A 16,439-nucleotide genomic window follows, 5' to 3' on the forward strand; every position below is an offset into this window, starting at 1 on the left:
AAAAACACACTAGTGTAAAACATATCTGGAAAAACGTGGCATGCAGTTGTCACTAGACATCTGAACAACGCCTGGGACTACCTCTGGAGTTCAAGATAGAGACCACCAGCAAACCTGGACTCTGGAAGCAGTGGGTGGATGAAACATCTCTAGGTGGATCTTCCACATGCAGCGACCAGACTGAGGTCCATCTTCTGGCCTCAGTTTTCCCAGAGATCCATCTTATTTTTCAATAGTGATATGACTACATGCCATCAGTCCTGACCCGCATTGGAATATGGCCCGAAGCTCCCAGTGCCATAATTAATGAGGCCAAGGTCGAAGATATGGCATATTTTCCCACCAGCCTCTGCAGCGGGAAACACTCCAGGTTCCATTCTTCCATGAACTTAGTTCCCAGGTGAGAGAATTTTGTTCATAATCTTCCAACTGAGAACAGAAGTTCCTGAAATGAGAAAACTTTGGAAGATTATGTTTAGAGTGTCTGCAATATTCCTTTACCCTCGAGTAGAAATCATCTTGTGCTGACGATACTCTTGAGTGACATTATTTTCTTTACTGTTGGTGTTTTGTTTGCCTTAATTGTGATGAGTCTCTGACCTTGATTCAATGCAGGTTTCCTTGGAATGTCTCCACCCATTGTAAATATGGATGCAAAGTACTATTCAACATGTCTGCCAATTCCTTTTTTGCATTGACAATATCACTTGTTACCAGTTTTCAAGCATTTCCCATTGCTCCTGACAGCACTCATTTCTTAATGTAATTGTATAAAAAATCTTGTGTTGATTTTGACATACGTTCCCAGCTTCCTTCATACACCCTTTTTGTAGCTTTAACTATCGGTTTTGGTGTCTTTGTATGTTCCCCATTCTCCAGAATCATGGCTGTTTCTGCATTTTTGAATACTTTTATTTTCTTCTCCCTTACTTTTTGCATCTTTTTTTGTTTGCTATTTCTGGTACTGTATCAGAGGTAATAAGCCGTGGATAACGAAGGAGGTGAAGGAAAGTGTTAAATTAAAAGCGGAGGAATTTAGAGTAGCTAAGAGCAGTGGGCGAGAAGAGGATTGGGAAAGGTTTAAATGTCAACAAAGATTGACAAAGAAGTTGATAAAGGAGGGTAGGAGAAGCTATGAGGCTGGGTTAGCACTTAATATAAAAAAGGATAGCAAGAGTTTTTATAAATATATAAAAAGGAAGAGGCTGGCTAGGGTGAACGTTGGTCCTTTAGAGGATGAGAAAGGGGAGCTAGTGGTAGGGGATGGGGATATGGCTAAGGTATTGAATAACTTTTGTTTCTGTCTTCACGGAGGAGGACGTGAATAATTTGCCGGGTGTTAGAGATGGAAAGGTGGTAGGAATGGAGGGTCTTAATGACATTACTGTTACTAGAGAGGTGGTGCTCGACAGACTGGAGGGGCTGATTGTGGACAAGTCCCCAGGACCGGATGGAATGCATCCGAGGGTTCTGAAAGAAATGGCGGAGGTTATAGTGGATGCCTTGGTGGTTATTTTCCAGACGTCGCTGGATTCCGGGGAAGTGCCGGAAGATTGGAAAACGGCTAATGTTACGCCGTTGTTTAAGAAGGGTGCCAGGCAAAAGGCGGGGAATTATAGGCCGGTTAGTTTAATGTCTGTGGTAGGTAAAATGTTAGAATCCGTCATTAAGGAGGAAATTGCGAGGCATCTTGAAGGGAATTGCTTGATAGGGCGGACGCAACACGGTTTCATTAAAGGGAAGTCGTGTCTGACAAATTTACTGGAGTTCTATGAGGATGTGTCTAGGGCAGTGGATAGAGGAGAGCCGGTGGATGTGGTCTTTCTGGATTTTCAGAAGGCGTTTGACAAGGTACCTCACAAGAGGTTATTGCAGAAGGTCAGGGGACATGGAGTTGGGGGTACGGTGTTAGCGTGGATAGAGGATTGGTTGTCAAATAGGAGGCAGAGAGTGGGGGTCAATGGGTGCTATTCGGATTGGCGGTTGGTGACTAGTGGGGTGCCCCAGGGGTCGGTGCTGGGGCCTCAGCTATTTACCATTTATATAGATGATCTGGAGGAGGGAACCGAGTGCAGGGTGTCGAAATTTGCTGATGACACCAAGATTGGGGGAAAGGCAAATTGTGCGGAGGGTGTGGAGAGTCTGCAGAAGGATCTAGATAGGCTGGGCGAATGGGCCAGGAAATGGCAAATGGAATTTAATGTTGGCAAGTGTGAGGTGGTCCACTTTGGTAGGAAGAATGGTAGGAAGGACTATTACTTACGTGGCGAAAAACTGCAGCAGGCGACGGTGCAGAGGGACCTCGGGGTCCTTGTGCATGAGTCGCAAAAACCCAGCTTGCAGGTGCAGCAGGTGGTCAGGAAGGCGAATGGGATGCTGGCCTTCATAGCGAGGGGGATTGCATATAAAAGTAGGGAGGTCTTGCTGCAGCTGTATAGGGCATTGGTGAGGCCGCAGCTGGAGTACTGTGTGCAGTTTTGGGCGCCGCACCTGTGCAAGGATATTTTGGCCCTGGAGGGAGTGCAGAGGAGGTTTACTAGGCTGATACCGGAGTTGAGGGGATTGAGCTATGAGGAGAGGCTGAATAAACTAGGCTTGTACTCGTTAGAGTTTAGAAGAATGAGGGGAGATCTCATTGAGACGTATAAGATGATGAATGGGATGGATAGGATAGAGGTGGAGAGACTCTTCCCGCTCAAAAAAGACAGTAGGACTAGGGGGCACAGCCTCAAGATAAAGGGGAGGCGGTTTAGAACGGAGTTGAGGAGGAACTTCTTCACTCAAAGGGTGGTGAATCTCTGGAATTCTCTGCCCGTTGAAGTGGTGGAGGCTGCCTCGCTAAATATTTTTAAGAAGCGGGTTGATGGGTTCTTGATAAGAGAGGGGATTAAGGGTTATGGGGAGAGGGCAGGAAAGTGGAACTGAGCCACAACAGATCAGCCATGATCTTATTGAATGGCGGGGCAGGCTCGAAGGGCTAGATGGCCTACTCCTGCTCCTATTTCTTATGTTCTTATGTTCTTAAATCACTGATATTCTTTTTCTCTACATAGTAACAAATTTGTCCAGTTTATCATTTAGCTCAGGAGTTGGTTAGCTCAGCTGGATGATGAGTGACATGAACAGCACAGGTTGAATTCCCATACCAGCTAAGGTTATTCATCAAGGCCCACCTTCTCAACCTTGCTCAGTGCATGAGATGTGGTGATCCTCACCAGTCAGCTCTCCTCATCAAAGGAAAAAGCAGTTTAAGGTGATTTGGGACGATGGCAACTTAACCTTTTACCAGTTTGTTGTAATTGTCATCTCATCACATTGAAATCAACCTTAACTAAATATAGAATCTTAGGAAACTGTTCCATATTTCTCCCATTCAAATACAGTATTGGATGCAATCATGTTAGGATCACAATGAGATTAATTTGTCATATGTCATTAAATTGTTAACCATATCTTACTCATTATTACAAAATCTAATATGGCTTGCCCCTTATTTGTTTTACGACACATTGGGCTGAATTATGAAGGCTATCTGTGGGCAGGAAAGCTGCTTGCATTGACATTGGTGACCAGAGGAAAGGCTGCAATGCCCTATACTGATCACATTCTTGAACATTTGGCCTTCTCTCCACTATGATAAAGTAGTATTAATCTCTCAGAGGATTCACTATAAATGGTGTCAAGGCACAGCATGGGAATGGAAGCAATCAAGTTCTCAATTTCCTCCAGTGATGTATACACAATATTCTTGATGCGCTCCTGGTGCAAAGACAATTTAAGCACACATATGTTTTGTGTTGATATTCTGCCTCTCAGGGCTGGCAACCTGATTCAATCTCTTCAATAGTTCTGAAAGTGGACTCATAAATAAGGATAATGTCCTCATCAACTCCTGTATTCCATTGGTAGGTTTCATTGGGCTGTATGAATTATTAATTGATCGCCGAACTCATATAACATTTTTTCATCAGAAATAATTATAACATCATTGCTGGATCAGTTCCCTCAGTATCGACGATCAAAGCGCATTCTTGTGTCGTCTGGTGTTTGCTTGATACTTTTCTTCATCGGCCTATTATGTGTAACACGGGTATGTTGCCTTTTAATAGTATGCATTGTTTTCACATGTAGTGCTGCTTGTAACTCTATGCAATCTAATATTTCAAGGATTTGGTGGTTAAGAAGGATCGTGTGTGTTGGTCCGGTTTTTTCCAACTATTTAGTATTGTGCAGGGATGATGTAGGGTTGACTGACACTCCCTCTCTGCTGTTACTAAATCCAATAGGATATCATCCTATGAATCAAACAAACACAGACCCACATTTTCACCATGATGGAGTGCCCCCAGTCATGACGAAAATGGCAGATGAGTCCAGAAGTTCTGTCTTAGTCACAGTACTTCCTGTCTATCCACTGCCAGGACTGAAATCAGGCTGGGGTTCATTTAGGGAGGCAGCTGCCTCCACTGAAGAGGGATTTTGTAGGCCAGGAGTATGAAACTGAATGTGAGCTGATTAGACCACAGAAGAGCTGGTCTGAATTTTTTTAATCATTCATGGGACAAAAGCATCACCAGCTGGCCAGCATTTATTGCCCACCCCGTTGCCTGAGGGCAGTTGAGAATCAATCATATTGCTGTGGCTCTGGAATCATACATAGGCTAGATCAGATAAGGACAGTAGATTTCCTTCCCTCAAGGACATTAATGAACCAGGTGGATTTTTCTGACAACCCAACAATCGTTCATGGTCATCAGCACACTCTTAATTCCAGATTTTTTTTATTGAATTCAAATTCCAACATCTGCCACGACGAGATTCAAACCTGGGTCCCCAGGACAATAGCTGAGTTTCTGGATTAATAGTCTAGTGACAATACCACTAGGCCAAACCTCCCCTGAATTGACTTGATGGATTCAAGCAGGGACGCCCCTTTGGATATGATCTCAGACCCCTTTTGGAAAATGTTTGTAGCCTTTTCAATTGTTGAAATTAAACATGATTGAGCATAACTCACTAGAGCTGTCAAAAAACTGTCAAACTTTAAAAGAACTGTTAAGGCTATCAAAAAACAGGCAAAACTCATTGGAAATGTCAAAGTTGTCAATGGATTTAATTCTGCTGGGTTTCAAATTAAAGAAAAAAACTGGTTGGCTCAAAATATAATCAGTGTTTGAAATGTCTGTCAGCATAAATCTGAGGGTTATCATTATAGGATTTGCTGCATGACTTATTTTACCACCTAACATTATCACCATATGGTGCCACTTAATTGAGCAATGTGATTGGCAGCTCAGAGTGGCTAAAGAATAGTTTGTTTTCAAAAGCGATTAGTTAAAGAAATTCCAATATTTTGATCTTTCTTAAGTTAATGAGAACATTTTTGTAATAGTAATGTTATCACAGGCACAATTTTACTTTTTGTCAGCCTGGCTCCTGAGCCTTGCCTGTGATAGATAACAGATGAGCTGGCATGGAAGGGGTAGGCCAAATGGCATTTGGCATGATGGGCATTAGATTTGCATGGGGCTATAATTGGCCTTAGGGACGGGAGAGCGAGCATAGAGGGTATAGGGAGGCCATGAAGGCTGGAACGAAGGGCAGGGGTTGGTGTAGGGGGTATGGGAGATCTTTGGAGGTGAGTTGAGAGACATAAGTTGGCATAATGGATATGAGGGACCATGAGGATGGTGGAGCATACGATGGTATTGTTTGAAATGGATGGAGGAATGGGGGGGTATATGGGATGGCGTGAGAGCTGTTTTTATTTTAATCTTTTGTTTTAATCAGCTAAGTGCCAGAGCAAAAAATTAGGCCTCCCAGTCAACCCACACCTACAACCTGGCAGCCTTCTCACTTGTTCTTGTGTGAGATACATTTTCTGTTTAGCATTGCCTATCTAGATAAGTTTATCTCTTAAGTTTTCAATTCTCTCATTTAAAAACAGTGATGCTAAGTCAAAGAGTAATAGTTCAAACGGAAAGTGAGAGCACATAGTTTAATGCTTAGTGCATTAGCTGAGAACTGTTGCATTGTCATGGCTGTTATTTTTGCAGGAGGTAAACCAAGACTTAGTCTACCTTCTTGCATGGAAGCTGAAAATTCTTTAAAAGTCTTTATTGATTTTTCCTGCAACACCACCACTAAATACTCATTTTATTGCTGTGTGGAATTTTGGTGTCTTCAAAGTCCTGCTAGATTTTCTCTCTTAAGCACAGTGACAGCACAAAGTATATTATTAGCACCAATTTCAAAACACTGGATAGATTTGTTGATGTGGTTCAGAGCCAATATATTGGTAACTACCAAAAATCATAACTGCCAATATTGATGATTTCTGCTATTTTTAATAACTTTTGTCCAGGTGGAACAAAGGACCTTGTCCAGAAGCTGATGCAAATAATCTGACTTGGTGACGGTCATGGGTTTTGCATTATACATGTGAAGAGATGCACAGCAAAACACTTACTTGGAACTGCAGAAATGGACAGTACTGGGTTTGACAGAGTTGGCTGAATTTTGTTCTGGGGGCCAGACTCTGCATTCCTTAGCCATCTGATGTCCAACCCAATTTTTAACGAGCAGGCTAATTTGTTGCCAGTGTGTGCTCATCATCCAATTTTAGGATGGTGGGCAGGTTCCTGAGGTTGGGGAGGGGGAAGGCAGGTCAATAAGAGATCCAATGGCACGGGAGTATCACCACTAGCCATGGGTTCAGAGGTGGTTCCAATGATATAGATAAAAATGAGAGAATGCCCCTTAAAATGGGTGTGCCCTTTGAAGATGTTTTATGCATTTTTAAATTCAAAAAGACCACAACTAACAGGCTGTCATTGTGGAGAGCTTTCAGCGCAACTGGACATCCAGCAGCTCAGGCTGCTAATCTGTGTAATGTTGAGTGAATGGTGGTGTTTTCTAGCAGAATGTGGTGCTGTCAAAGTCACAGCATTCTGCTGCTTGAAAGCTGCCTCCATTTCTTGGCCTTGTTTCATCCTCAATGAGTGGCCTATGTGACAACTAGAAAGTTTTGCAGATTTGCCTGTACGCCCTTTAATTGGCCCAATTGCAGCACTTAGCTATCACCAGTTCCCAATTTACGGGTGACATGGTGGCACTGCTGCCTTACAGCACCAGGGATCCAGAATCAATTCTGGCCTCAAGTGACTGTGTGGAGTTTGCACATTCTCCCCGTGTCTGCGTGGGTTTCCTCTAGGTCTTCTGGTTTCCTCCCATTGTCCGAATATGTGCAGGTTAGGTTGATTAGCCAAAATAAATTCTCCTTTAATGTCAGGGGGATTGAGAGGGTAAGTGTGTATGGTTACAGGGATAGGAAAGGCCCTGGGTGCAATCGCTGTCGGTGCAAGCTCAATGGGCCAAATGGTCTCCTTCTGCACTGTATTCAATGTTTCTATGATCTTGCCTGAATGAAAATGGCCCAGGACCAATACGCCAGCCAGTAGCAGGAAATTACAAGTCTGCCTGCTTCCTAACCCTCCCCTTCATGCAAATAAAAATTTTATCCAATGTCTCTAAAACTGTATAATTTTGGGCTGGGCGGTTATGGGTTGAGAAAAGTGTTGCTTTTTCTTGTCCAGAGAAATTTTATTTTGAAGAGTTTTCCAGCTTTCTCTTATACGCTTCTTTCTAATATTTCACTTTTTAGGCTGGGATTTACTGGATCAATTTAATTGACCATTTCACAGCTGGATGGGGAATTCTTGTCAGTGGCATCATGGAACTCATTGGTGTAAGTTGGATATATGGTACGTGCAGTAGGAAAAGCACTGAAACAAAAATAGTTAGTTAAAAATTTCATTGGGTCTTCATCTGTTCAAAAGAAATAGGACGAATTAATAGGCTACAATGATACTGATTTCATCTTCAAAGTTGACTGAAAATTAAGGTGCTGTCATTAGTTGTCAAATCCTTCCCCATTTAGATCCAAAATTATGAGGTTGAAAATGTCTTCTGCATTCTTCACCCAAAAGTTCCCCTTTGCTTGTTGGCATGCAGTTGGCTTTGTTGGGGTAAAATTTGTTGTAGCCATTTTCTGACTAATTGATAATTGGGATGCTGTTTAAACCTGAGTTGTATAACTGTTTACCACTTGACATGGTCAGTTACCAATTTCTTCCAATCTTCAAGGTAAGTGAAACAACAGCTCAGGTACTGCTTCAGAGCACTCCCGATATCCGTGGAATCCATTTTCTATTCTTCTGCGCAGGATAGAACGCTCACTTTGATTGTACATCCTTCTCCATTCTGATAATAGGGATCCATGATCATCTCAGCACAGATCTGAAATATGAGCCTTTCCTAGAGTGACTTCAGGATTTGTGTAAATATTTTGCTTTCAGAGATAATCAGATTAGTTACAGGGGCCATAATTTTACTGCCCCACCTGCTACGAGAATTGGAGCAGGCAAGGGGCAGGACATAGAAAGGCTTGTCGACCTCGGGCTCGATTTTACTGTTTTGGTATTAGCGAGGCCATACTCAGCCTGTTTGAAACCCCTGAATGATTCCTTTTCTGCTTTAACCTGTTCATTAGTGAAAGGTGAATCTCAATAGAACTAGAGGACACCATTTAAAAATAGGGGCTCTGCTACTCAAGACTGAAATGAGGAGAATTTCTTTTTCCTCAATGGCTCATTAGTCTTTGGAACTTTCTTCCTCAGAACAGTGATGGCAGGGTTAGTTGAATATTTTTAAGGCAGAGGTAGATAAATTCTTCACTGACAAGTGAGTCAAAGGATATTGGTGGTAGGCAAGAGTTAAGGCCACAATCACATCAACCATAATCTTGTAGAATGCTGAACAGGCTTCAAGGAGTTGAATGGCTTATATCAACTCCTGATTCATATGCTCATACATTCTACAGACCTGCTGCCTAAAGATAGGACAAACCAAGTGATTGTGTCTTTCTGCTTTCTTGTTCATAGGGACAAACAGATTCATTAAGGACATAGAGATGATGATTGGGGAAAAGAATTGGCTTTTCTGGCTGTGGTGGAGAGCGTGTTGGCTTATTATCTCCCCAGTTTTGCTGCTGGTAAGGAGATATTACTGTTGGAATCCTCTGATCACACTCACGGCTGGGTTACTCTGCTGCCACTGCAGTGAATGGAGTTTTGGCAGAGCATCAAGGTCTCTGTTTTTGCTGGCAGCAGGGACAGGACAGACGAGACTGAAGAATATTGCCTTGCATCTTCTAAATAGTGATTTAAACGGAAAATAATCAAGCTGCAGATAGTCTCTCATCTGTTTCTGATCTAATCTTATATAATTATTTCATTTAGATAATCTTAATCTGGTCCTTAGCAACATTCAGACCTCCAGCATATGGACCTGATGAGTACCCTGTCTGGGCAACAGCACTTGGCTGGTGTATAATCGTCTTCTCCATGATATGGATCCCCATGATAGCCATCGTGAAAATTGTCCAGGCTAAGGGTTCCAACTTGTGGCAGGTAAGAAAATACTTTTGAGGTGCCGATGTCTATGTGGTATTGTGGTTTGTGGAAAATAAGCTTGAAAAAATTGTGCCTTAGGTACAATTTCTAAAGAACATATGCTAACATTCTGTCACTTATTCACTCACATATACACTACTTTTTAGTAAGATTTGCCAGAACACCAAATGGAATCGATCCATGACATTTTTACTTTCATGTGTGATGGGGCAGTTTGATGCCCCATCAAAAAAACAGCAATTTTGACGGCGCCATAATTGTTTAATATTGTACTGAATTGCAAGCTAGGTATATACTAAAATCTATAGACTGAGGCTTCAACTGATAATACTACCATTGAGTCATAGTCCTAAGTTACATGGGTACAGCATATTGCCACTAAGACATTCAGTGCATTAAACATAGTTCATATTCAGTAATTTCAGAAAGCATTTAAATGCATGGACTGGCCCCAATCCAAAACATTTTAAACGCGACTAATAGACTTGAAGCTGTGACCACAAGCAGTTGCAAGCAACTTCAAAAGCAGCTAAATGCTTTTCAGTTCCTCTTTAGTATAAACATTGCAGTTTGGAACAATTGTTGGGGGGGTGGTGGGCAAGAGTACTTGAGAAACATTCAATCTTGAAGCGAATGATGGACAAACAAAGCTGACTTCAGGCTGTCTAAAAACCATTAAGCTGTCAATCAAAAGACAGTTAAAAGGAGTGGACTGAAATTGAATAGGAACAAGGTGGGGGGTAGGGGGTGGCATCTTACCAAAAACAAGTCCCAAATGAGCATGAAAACAGGAGAGTTTCATTTTTTTTTTTGGCAAGGTCATAAGTAAAATCTTTTGCCATTCTGATCAAAAAAAATGCGAAACCTGTTTCCCACCATTAAAGGGAAGAGACGGGGGTCTAAACTCTCCAGAAAGCTGGCATCTGACAGTAGTGGGCACAATCATGCATGCACAGATCTCTCTGTTCTGCAATAGCACAGAGAGATCTGTCAGTCACCTTCCCCCACTGTATATCATCCGCTTCTCCCCCTCCCTCCTGTGATCAGTGGCCTCCATGCTGATCAGCCTCCCTACGCTCCGGCAGTGGCTGGTCTCTGTGGTCCACTGGTCCCCCGCTCACCCACCGGCTGATTTGATTGCACTTCCCCCACCCCCATTGGTCTGCCCCAGTCAATCGCCACCCCCTGGTCGATCCCAGTTGCAGATTGTGCATCCCCTTATGCCCTGCCCCCATACAGGCCCTGCTCCCTTGGCATTACCCAGTGCCCAATGAGCAATGCCAGTGTGCCACACTGGCAGTCAGGGTGCCCAGTGGGCAATGTCAGGTTGGCAGGCTTGCATTGCTTGGATGACACTAGCAAAGGACAATGTCCCCCTGTCTCCATCCTCCCTACGGGTCTCAATGGCCTCCGGTCCTGTTGGCGAGGCTATCATGACAAATCCCCATTGACAGGAACCATATGTCATCCTCATCAGTGAGTACGTTCACTGGCAAGGCTGCTCAGGCAATAATATTTAAATCAGAATTTAAATATAATCAACATCATGCTCTTTTTGGGCATGAGGTTGATCTTGCTGAATATCCGAGCCCATTAAGATTGCAATAGATGAGAAACCAGGCGCAAACCCAATTTTTCACCTGTCTTTCATTCTTATTGGTTCGCCCCACCCATTGACTGGTGAGACAAGAAGGTAAGATCACCCCCAAGGCTTTTCAAAGGGTTTGAAGAGATTTCTAAGGCTTTTAGCTTCTTACGAAGAATGTGTTAAAAGAATGGGTCTGAATGAGCAGCTGTGGAGAAGGGAATTCTCACCCCAATGAAAGTGACTGACTTTTGTCAGTCAGAGGACTTGAAAGGGGCCTTCTCACATCTGCAGTTCCTGAAAAAGAGAAAGGAGAATCCCTTCTGCTGAATGGAGTCATGCTGGAATTTAGAAACCAGGTGCCTAGAGGACATGGAGATTAAAGTGACAACCCACTTCAAAATTTTCACAGTCCACAGATTGGAATGAAGACTTTGATCAGAGGGATGCCTAAAATTACCATGCCAAGAGTGAAATTCAGGTTTTGCAGGGCTGGAAAATGTACTCCAGCCACAAAACATCTATCATGGGGGAGAATGCTGAGGTTAAACCCTGGCACCAAGCCCCATCCACCCTCTGCAGCTTGACAAGTATTGGAGGTGTACATTGGCAACAGATTTACCTCTTTGACCTACCCCCCGCCACGCTCAGGGTCCAATGCGCCAGGGTACGGTATCTCTGTGAGGGTGTCAGTGCTGGAGTGCTGGGGGTAGTGCAATATTGGCACATCAGAGGAGGGTCTGAGGGAGTGGCTGGAGGTCTAATTGGGATTAGGTAATCTCATGCCTGTGTGGTGTGAAGAAGGAGGGTAGTGGAGAATGACCCTCTTTGTGGTGCCTCCTTGGTCAGTGGGGAGGTCAAATTTTTGGCTGTGGGGGAAAGGGGGCATCACTTTGAGCATGGAGATCGGGGCATATATTTAAATGGTTAAAGTGGGTGAATCCCAACTCACAGTTGCTGCCACCGCCAGCGACAAACTCTCCCATTTTTTTCACTCGCAGGAGCACTTAGAGTACAAATGGGTAAATCATGCCCGGTATCAGTCTGATTTGAATCAAGGTTGTTTTTCTAGAACAGCATTAATGATGGCTAGAAATAAACCATAAATTGTTAGTAATGTAAATTTTCTTTTTACAGAAAGTTGTTGCAGCCTCCAAGCCAACTATAGACTGGGGCCCATACCTGAAACAACACAGAGGAGAAAGATATAACACAGATTCTACACAAGCTATCATCACCGAAATGGAAAAACTTTAAGGGACATTTTTCAGTTCAAGTTCAAAGTCCAAGAATTTTAAGAAATAATATGTTGTTTTAAAATAACTGGAAATGTTTGAGCATATCTTTCAAAACACAGGTTGAATTTAAAATTGCATAATTGCTCTGCTTTGCCAGAATGGATTGTTTATCAGGAATTGAGGAATGTATTCCATTGGCAGTCATGTGGAGCAACTTGGCTGAATTCCCATTGTGCGCTTCCAATCAGCAAGGCTCTATGCTGGGAGCACACATTCATTAAAAAATATCAATTTTAAGTTTTACTTTTAAAAATATTTTTGTCTGTATAGAACTTAAGGGGAAATTGAAAGACTATGGTCCTGATATTACCTTACAGAAGGTACTTAAAGGCTTGGAAGGAGTGGCGCAGGAGGTAGCGATGGGGCCAATTTAGGAACAAAAAGCCCTCAAGCATGGATTTCCCCAATACAGTTCTTAACTGCAAGATACCTTTAAATATTTTTCTGTGCATGCATAGCTTGGGTGACTAGCTGACTGCCTGTCAGATGGGAAAGCCTGCAGCACAAGATGGCAACATGCCAAGAATCAGTAGAATTAGTATGGGCATTAGGATTGATCATGGAGCAGGTCATCCAGGGAGGGAGTGGGTTCCAACTAATGGTGGCAGGCCTAATTATGATGGAGGAAGGAAAGGTCAGAGAGATCAAGGGTGATTTTCTAATAAGAACATAAGAAATAGGAGCAGGAGTAGGCCATCCAGCCCTTCGAGCCTGCCCCACCATTCAATAAGATCATGGCTGATCTGTCGCTGCTCAGTTCCACTTTCCCGCCCTCTCACCATAACCCTTAATCCCCTCTCCTATCAAAAACCCATCAACCCGCGTCTTAAAAATATTTAGCGAGGCAGCCTCCACCACTTCAACGGGCAGAAAATTCCAGAGATTCACCACCCTTTGAGTGAAGAAGTTCCTCCTCAACTCCGTTCTAAACCGCCCCCCTTTTATCTTGAGGCTGTGCCCCCTAGTCCTACTGTCCTTTCTGAGCGGGAAGAGTCTTTCCACCTCTATCCTATCCATCCCATTCATCATCTTATACGTCTCAATAAGATCTCCCCTCATTCTTCTAAACTCTAATGAATACAAGCCCAGTTTATTCAGCCTCTCCTCATAGCTCAACCCCCTCAACTCCAGTATCAGCCTAGTAAACCTCCTCTGCATTCCCTCCAAGGCCAAAATATCTTTGCGCAGGTGCGGCGCCCAAAACTGCACACAGTACTCCAGCTGCGGCCTCACCAATGCCCTATATAGCCGCAGCAAGACCTCCCTACTTTTGTATTCAATCCCCCTCGCTATGAAGGCCAGCATCCCACTCGCCTTCCTGACCACCTGCTGCACCTGCAAGCTGGGTTTTTGCGACTCATGCACAAGGACCCCGAGGTCCCTCTGCACCGTCACCTGCTGCAGTTTTTCGCCCCGTAAGTAATAGTCCTTCCTACCATTCTTCCTACCAAAGTGGACCACCTCGCACTTGCCAACATTAAATTCCATTTGCCATTTCCTGGCCCATTCGCCCAGCCTATCTAGATCCTTCTGCAGACTCTCCACACCCTCCGCACAATTTGCCGTTCCCCCAATCTTGGTGTCATCAGCAAATTTCGACACTCTACACTCGGTTCCCTCCTCCAGATCATCTATATAAATGGTAAAAAGCTGAGGCCCCAGCACCGACCCCTGGGGCACTCCACTAGTCACCATCCACCAATCCGAATAGCACCCGTTGACCCCCACTCTCTGCCTCCTATTTGACAACCAATCCTCTATCCACGCTAACACCCTACCCCCAACTCCATGACACTCGACCTTCTGCAATAACCTCTTGTGAGGCACTTTGTCAAACGCCTTCTGAAAATCTAGAAAGACCACATCCACCGGCTCTCCTCTATCGACTGCCCTAGACACATCCTCATAGAACTCCAGTAAATTTGTCAGACACGACTTCCCTTTAATGAAACCGTGCTGCGTCTGCTCTATCAAGCAATTCCCTTCAAGATGACTCGCAATTTCCTCCTTAATGACAGATTCTAACATTTTACCTACCACAGACGTTAAACTAACCGGCCTATAATTCCCCGCCTTTTGCCTGGCACCCTTCTTAAACAACGGTGTAACATTAGCCGTTTTCCAATCATCCGGCACTTCCCCGGAATCCAGCGACGTCTGGAAAATAACCACCAAGGCATCCACTATCACCTCCGCCGTTTCTTTCAGAACCCTCGGATGCATTCCATCCGGTCCTGGGGACTTGTCCACAATCAGCCCCTCCAGCCTGTCGAGCACCGCCTCTCTAGTAACAGTAATGTCATTAAGACCCTCCAGTCCTACCACCTTTCCATCGCTAACACCCGGCAAATTATTCACGTCCTCCTCCGTGAAGACAGAAACAAAAAAGTTATTCAATACCTTAGCGATATCCCCATCCCCTACCACTAGGTCCCCTTTCTTATCCTCTAAAGGACCAACATTCACCCTAGCCAGCCTCTTCCTTTTTATATATTTATAAAAACTCTTGCTATCCTTTTTTATATTAAGCGCTAGCCCAGCTTCATAGTTTCTCCTACCCTTCTTTATCAACTTCTTTGTCAATCTTTGTTGACATTTAAACCTCTCCCAATCCTCTTCTCGCCCACTACTCTTAGCTACTCTAAACGCCTCCGCTTTTAATTTAATACTTTCCTTCACCTCCTTCGTTATCCACGGCTTATTACCTCTCCTCCTACAGTCCTTTTTGACCATCGGAATAAATTTCCGCTGAGCACCAAGAAAGATCTCCTTAAAGATCCTCCACTGCTCCTCAACAGACCCTCCCTCCAACGCGCTACCCCAGTCCACATTCGCTAATTCTTCTCTCATCCTACCGTACTCCCCTCTATTCAAACAAAGGACGCGTGTCCGGGAACCCACTTTCTCCTCCTCCATCTGCACCAGAAACTCCACCATACAATGATCACTCTCCCCAAGAGGATCCTTCACCACAAGGTCCCTAATTCTACCCGCTTCATTACATAGCACCAGATCCAAGATAGCTCGCTCCCTCGTCGGCTCCAACACACACTGTTCGAGGAAACTATCCCGGCAGCATTCCAAGAACTCTTCCTCGAGCCCCCCACGTCCAACATGGGTCGACCAATCAATATGCAGATTGAAATCCCCCATAACTACGGCCGTCCCATTCCTGCACGCCGCACTTATTTGCACGTTAACAGCCCGCCCCACCTCCAGATCATTATTCGGAGGCCTATAGACGACACCCACCAGCGTCTTCCTCCCTTTGCTGTTCCTAATCTCCACCCACAACGATGCCACCCTCTGCTCCTTGGCTCCAATATCATCCCTTGCTACCACCGTGATGCTATCCTTAATCAGCAGAGCTACGCCCCCCCCTTTTCCCTCCTGCCTATCCTTCCTAAACACTTGATAGCCCTGTACATTCAGCTCCCAGTCCCTGTCACCCTGCAGCCACGTCTCTGTAATGGCCACCAGATCGTATCCATTTGTGTCGATCTGCGCCACCAGCTCATCCACTTTATTCCGAATGCTTCGTGCATTCAGATAAAGTGCTTTCATCCCAGCCTTCACCTGGACCTTATTTGCTGCAACGCCACCAACTATACACACGCCCCCTACTCCCTTTATTATTGGGATATCCTCGGCCTCTTCCCTTACCTGTACCCTCTTCTTAAATTTAGACCTCGTACCATCACCTACCCTCGCACCCTCCCCCCCCCCCCCAACTAGTTTAAAGCCCTGTCTACAGTCCTCTTTACTTGATTCGCCAGCACTCTGGTCCCAGCACGGTTCAGACCAACCCCATCCCGCCCGAACAGGTCCCACCTACCCCAATACTGGTGCCAATGTCCCATAAATTCAAACCCATTCCTCCCACACCAATCCCTGAGCCACCCATTCACTTCCTTAATCCTGTCAACCCTAAGCTTGTTAACCCTGAGGAATGCATCGATTCCTCATGGTGCACAAACAGTATTGTAAAGGTGATTGTTGAGTCCAGGGTACTCTATCCAAACTGTGGTTAAAAATTGAATCACTGTTGAAATTAAGGCATATGGCCTCATTAAAATATTTAAG

At 44.3% G+C, this 16,439-nt stretch overlaps 1 protein-coding gene across 1 annotated transcript in view; it reads left to right on the top strand.

The window, feature by feature from the left end:
- The window catches only part of LOC145342449 (sodium- and chloride-dependent neutral and basic amino acid transporter B(0+)-like), an 81,118-nt gene extending 68,172 nt beyond the window's left edge, over window positions 1-12,946 (top strand). Inside the window, exons 11-15 of the mRNA XM_080188012.1 lie at window positions 3,972-4,090; window positions 7,664-7,763; window positions 8,943-9,052; window positions 9,300-9,470; window positions 12,196-12,946. Coding sequence (XP_080044138.1) covers window positions 3,972-4,090; window positions 7,664-7,763; window positions 8,943-9,052; window positions 9,300-9,470; window positions 12,196-12,315 — 620 coding nt within the window. The 3' untranslated portion in view covers window positions 12,316-12,946. The remainder of the gene's footprint in view (window positions 1-3,971; window positions 4,091-7,663; window positions 7,764-8,942; window positions 9,053-9,299; window positions 9,471-12,195) is intronic.
- Window positions 12,947-16,439: the final 3,493 nt, after the last annotated feature.

This window comes from Carcharhinus amblyrhynchos, chromosome 4, assembly GCF_965287045.1.
Source record: "Carcharhinus amblyrhynchos chromosome 4, sCarAmb.v2.hapA, whole genome shotgun sequence".
Taxonomy (NCBI): domain Eukaryota; kingdom Metazoa; phylum Chordata; class Chondrichthyes; order Carcharhiniformes; family Carcharhinidae; genus Carcharhinus; species Carcharhinus amblyrhynchos.